Below are 6,080 nucleotides of genomic sequence, written 5' to 3' on the forward strand. Positions count from 1 at the left end.
TCAAATTAGAATGTTAACACATATGAATTTAATGGTTCATTATAAATGCTTAAGAACTAGCATTAGATTTTTTTTTTAATTTTTTTGATAGTACACACATAAATATTATAAATTATAATGCATGAATAAATGTGATTAAATAAAACTACTTTGTTTTAATTCATTAAAAAATATGATAACAAATTTTACCACAAATAATAGTCACATCCTTCATGACCAAAATATTGCTACAATAACTTTTCATATAATTAGTAAAAAATTTACAAACAATGACCAATTAATATTTACTTATGTTTTTTTTTTTAAATAATGCATGATTAAAACCTTAACTTAAAATAATCAACCATTATTAAATAAAAATTGAACAAAATAATAATGTTTTATATCATCAAAGATCGTCAAAGTGAGCTTAATATATGATGCATTATAATTCTTCAAACCAAACAAAGGTCAGATTACAAGTAAATAAAATATTATAAACATCATAGTTATTCAAATTATTTTATGAAAAAAAAAATACTTATTATTGGTGGAATTCATATCAAGATGGCTTCATTGTCTTTGGATTTGCTCTGAGCTTAGTGTTAAATATGAAATTTCAGGGCTTCACTAATCTCAATGGAAACCTAAGGACAATAAAGCCTGTATTAATGCGAAAATCTAAAGATACATGCTTAAATTTTCTTTTTAAAGTTTATAATCGTCACCTCTAATTAGAGAAGGCTCCAATTAAGCACAATATTGAGTGAGAAACTTTAGAGATAAAAATATAAATTAAAGAGAGAAAAATGACTCATTAAAATAAAAAAATAAAAAAATTCTAATACAATTTATATAATAGGAAAGGTAAATAAATATTTAAATTTTTTAAAATTAAAATTTAATATCCATTTTTATTTTCTAATTTTAAATATTTATGTTTTTTAACTTTTTTATACTGATGCAAATTTTATCAAAATATTTAATTAATTTATTTTTTTTTCAGGCCGGCAAAATCTTTTTTCCCATTACCTCCTCCAAAATCCATCCTTTGCCGGCCCCCCTCTCCACTCCTTTTAAGACTCTCTCTCTCTCCCTCCCTCTCTCTCTCTCCCTCCTCCTCCTTCTTCTTCTTCTTCTTCCAATATCTCTCTCCTTCTCTTTATCACAGTGGTGACAAAACCATGGCGAAGAAGAAGCCGAACAGCTCTGCGTCAAACCATGAGAGCAATGAAACTACCAGATCAGAGAGCAACAATGGCGTTGAGAAGATGAAGAGGACGAGGAAAAACGTGCCGAGAGAAACTCCCTCTAAGAGAAGTTCAGTTTACCGCGGTGTAACCAGGTTTTTCCTCTGATCATAAATCTCGATCTTCTTCACAATTCTTTTTAAAATTTTTTCTTATATTTGTTCTTGCTCCTGACTTCTCAGGCACAGGTGGACTGGAAGATACGAAGCTCATCTCTGGGATAAGAACTGCTGGAATGAATCCCAAAACAAGAAAGGAAGACAGGGTGATTTATATTATATCCATAATCTAGCTTGCTTGATTTTCTTCTTTCTTTCATATTTTTATTTTTTTTACAAGTTTTATAAGGTAATTTTGTTTTAATTTTTTCTGTTTCTCTGCTGTTTTTCTTCTGTGCATGGAATTCAAACGCATTGCAGTTTATCTTGGTGAGTCTGAACAATAATAAAAAAAAAAAATTAATTTTTGGTTGAATTTTTTTTTTTTTGTTTAATTTTGTGAAAATATATAGGAGCATATGATGATGAAGCAGCAGCAGCAAGAGCTTATGATTTAGCTGCATTGAAGTACTGGGGCCAAGAGACCACCCTGAATTTTCCTGTAATTTCTATTTTATTTTTCTTTATTTATCTTTTTATTCTTATTATATTCTCTTTTATTTATTTCTCTTCTTTCTGAAAATTTCAGCTGCTAAACTATCAAGAAGAGCTGAAAGCAATGGCAGGCCAATCCAAGGAAGAGTATATTGGATCTCTGAGAAGGTAAAAAATCATAAAAATACACAAAAATAAACTATTTAATTATTATTATTATTATTATTAATTAAAATTTCATGTGATTTACAGGAAGAGCAGTGGATTCTCAAGAGGAGTGTCTAAATATAGAGGAGTAGCAAGGTGAGTTATTTTAATATTACTGCAATAAATTAGAGAGAAACCATTAAAAAAAAAGCTGAAATTTCGGGTGGCTATCTTTGTATAGATCAGAAGAACAATTCCATGCATAAATATGGCTCATCCAGACAGTTAAAGTTTTTAAAAAATAAGATTATTATTGATGAATTCCTCACCGTTAGATCAGATTTGAATGGTGAGTGATTCATTTGAGGAGGAGTTTGTTGCGATTCTGATGGAATTGTATGTGATTCGCTCCTTTATTGTAGGCAGCCTAAGGATCTTCCTCCGTTGCTTATGATAATTAATTAAAGCATCACTTTTTATTATTTCTTTTTCCTTATTAAATATAAGCATTATTTTAATTAAAATAATTTAGATTATTGCATGAAATGCTATTTATTTTTATTATTTTTAATGAAAAATGTTTTTGTTTTTATATATTTTGTAGGCATCATCATAATGGAAGATGGGAAGCTCGAATTGGTCGTGTATTTGGCAACAAATATTTATATCTTGGGACTTACGGTATTTATCATTATTTCTATTTTCTTTATATTTTTTGTTGAAGAAATTATTTTTAGGGCATAGGATTATTATTTAGATTTCATTTGGGATAATTTTTTTCTGCTTTATAAATCAGTTTTTAAATAAAAAAAATTTTAAATTTAAATTTTTTTTGGTGATAATAACAATTATGAAAATTAAATTATTATTTTATTTTTAATCTATTTAAAATATAGGTTCTTAATAGTTTCCATATGTGCCATATCAGTTGAAAATTAGAGGTAAGGGTATCCCTCACAGGAATTTATATAAACCAAAAATATTTTTTTAGAATTATTAAATTTATTTTGAAAAATTAACATTATAGAATACATAAAAAATTATTTGCATATTGCATAGGATCTAAACTGAACGCAATTCAAAGGTTGAATTTTTTAACAAATTTAATGTTGGCAACAAATTTATTGATAATTTGAATATAATTGACCTATATACTGTTTAAATCTCTACTAGGACTGGCATTACAATTTAAGAGCGCGCCACTAACAGTGCTAACGTGTTCAACATTGAGAAATCTCAACTAAGTTAAAAATGAAAAAATTTTGAGTGCATAAATAATTTTCCAACCTAATTTATTTTTTTCAAGAAAAAAATCTGTGTCTAAATAAAAAATAAAAAATTATTCCTTTAATTTTGCGAATACTTAATTTTTAGATAATTGAATTTTGCAAGGGCAATTGTAATAAAAATCGAATAGTGGCAATAAAAATAAAGAATTATTTATGGAAAATAACAACTAAAAATATTGAAAATATCTATGTTAATCAAAAAAAAAAAATAGATTAATTATATGAGAAATATTATATAAGTATATTTATGACTGGCATCAAGCATTAACACTATAGAGATATATGTAAACAAAATTTCTTTCGTAATATACATCATGAAAATTTTGCCAAACCAGAAATTAACAAAATCAAAATTCCATTTATTAAAAATTTACTGTAGAAATTATACAGGAAATAATAATTAATCATTACAAATAGATACAAGTAGTAAAAAATAAGACATTGTGCAGACACACTAATCATAGAATACAGAAGAATTTATCAATAAATAATGCTCCTAAAATCAAGAATTAGAAATTCTCAATGACAATAATAAAATTTGGATGAATTCAACAGAAATAAAAACATATCAATAATTATTATGATTTCTTATAAACAAATGGTTGTTTACTAAAATAGATAAAATATGCCTGGGCGATAACCCTACAGAAAAATTAAATATCTAGGATATTATATTATTCCATTTTCTTAAATATTTATATGATTTTATTTCGCATTTCAGCAGTTTGTTTAATTTGGATTTCTAATTATAGCCACAGCAACGTGCTTATTTTTTGTCCAATGGAAAAGCTAATTAATATAATAATTAATTTAAAAATAATTATTATCTGTTCATTTAAAGCGACTTTCTTGGAAGGACTATATAAAGAAAATAATCACTTATGATCAACTAAAATCTTTTGCTAATTATAAGGTTTAACATAAGAAAATTTATAATACCTACCTTGTTGATTAGCCGTTAATTAATAAAATGTTAGATATATAAGTTTATTTTTTAAATTGAAGTGGATCCTGGTACAGCAAATTGGGTAACTGTCCAGTGGAATCTAAATAGAGTAATCAATAATATGCATGGAACTTTAGGTATATAGAGCACAATACCATCGACATGAATGATGCTAGCTTCTCTCATATAAATGTTAAAAATAGGTAATAAAATAATTAAAGAGAATTTTTTATTTACGTAATATGCCCATAAAATATTAAAAAAAAGTTAAATTATTTTAATTTTATAATACAAATAAGTTAGTTTATGATTTAGTTTTTCATTTTGGGACTTTTTTTTACCTCAAGCTCTTTAAATACTAATAGTACAATTTTTTTTGTTGAATTAGAAATTTTTGTTAAAAAAAATGTTTAGAAATAATAAGAAAGCTATAACAAATCCTTAATCATTCACAAAGTTAGTAAGAATAGTAATCAAACTTTCAATCAATTATGATAATTATATTTTCATTTTCAGCATAGAGCTTCAACTATTTCATCACCATTTGGAGTGTAATTAGTAATTTTAATAATAATTTTATTAAAAAAAATTATAAATTGATTAATTCAATATTTAAATATAAAATAACAGAATAACTTAACAGACAACCACTCACTCTAAAATAATAAATAGATAAAATGTATATTTAATAATAATATTGATAGTCAATTCAAAGGAATATAGATAATAAACAATCATGCATTATTTAACCTTTTGGAGATTGGATCAATTATAGTATAAAAGTATAATTAGTTAAAGAAAAATAAACACATAAAGGATCAAAAGAAAATAAACAAGATAAAATATGACCGCAAGATGTTAATAAACACATATATAAAAATTATTAAATTAAAATAAAATATATTTAAATCATTTTATATTTTTTATTATAAATATATTTTATTAAACACCAAGTATATCTTGAAAAAATAATTTACAGGTTCATATCATCCTTAATTAAGATGAAAGACAAACAAACACATTCTTATCAAAAATAGATTAAGACTACCACATCAATAACACTTAGTCATTTTTAATAAAAAACACATGAAAACATACACGTAATCCACACGCGAAAGATTCTACAGGTGGAGAGTAATAGTATATATCGCATTAAGAACTTTCATAAAATTTTGCAGATTCTAAACCGAGCAAATATCATTTTATATGAATTATGAATTAATTATATAAAAACTTTTATAAAATGAAATCTAACAAAATAAAAATTTACAAAAAAAAATTTTTATTAATTAGTTAAAAATTTTAATTTTTCATACAATTCTAAAATATATCATTAATGTGATATATGATTTGATAAATATAGATGGCAAGGCACAATATAAAAAGACATAAAAAAACTTATTTTATATTTTATTTTAATATATAATATTTTACAAACATTAATAAATAAACTTTAATAAAAAAATAAAAAATTTAAAATTAAAATAATCCTTTATATAATTGAATAAAATAAAAAATATTTTATTTTAATAATCCATCAAAAAAACCATAATAGATGCAAAGATCAGGCCACATAGGAGGCATCAAAATCAGAAGAGAGTTACGCACCATTCACAATACTATAAGACACATACGCTAAAATCAACCACATATAAATATGGTCATAAAAATAAGGACCCCAACATGCCACACACAAATTAACCAAATGTAACTAATCAAAATAAATAATAAATTCTGTCCTCCAACGCAAAGGGATACAGGCTTGGAAGGGGTTATGAGCTTACAGAGCGGGAGGCACTCAGTTCCACGGCTACTTAACTAATCCCTGCCACAGTGTTTCATGGCTTAATATGGGTAAAATAAAAACTAATTAAAT

General features: G+C 24.9%; 1 protein-coding gene across 1 annotated transcript in view; it reads left to right on the forward strand.

Annotated features, from left to right (window-relative positions):
* Positions 1 to 1,163: 1,163 nt before the first annotated feature.
* The window catches only part of LOC110103559 (AP2-like ethylene-responsive transcription factor At1g16060), a 9,362-nt gene continuing 4,445 nt past the window's right edge, over positions 1,164 to 6,080 (forward strand). The window contains exons 1-7 of the mRNA XM_020832331.2: positions 1,164 to 1,324; positions 1,412 to 1,494; positions 1,649 to 1,657; positions 1,741 to 1,829; positions 1,917 to 1,990; positions 2,075 to 2,125; positions 2,574 to 2,650. Coding sequence (XP_020687990.1) covers positions 1,164 to 1,324; positions 1,412 to 1,494; positions 1,649 to 1,657; positions 1,741 to 1,829; positions 1,917 to 1,990; positions 2,075 to 2,125; positions 2,574 to 2,650 — 544 coding nt within the window. The remainder of the gene's footprint in view (positions 1,325 to 1,411; positions 1,495 to 1,648; positions 1,658 to 1,740; positions 1,830 to 1,916; positions 1,991 to 2,074; positions 2,126 to 2,573; positions 2,651 to 6,080) is intronic.

This window comes from Dendrobium catenatum, unplaced genomic scaffold (genome assembly GCF_001605985.2).
Source record: "Dendrobium catenatum unplaced genomic scaffold, ASM160598v2 original_scaffold_254917, whole genome shotgun sequence".
In the NCBI taxonomy this organism is placed as follows: domain Eukaryota; kingdom Viridiplantae; phylum Streptophyta; class Magnoliopsida; order Asparagales; family Orchidaceae; genus Dendrobium; species Dendrobium catenatum.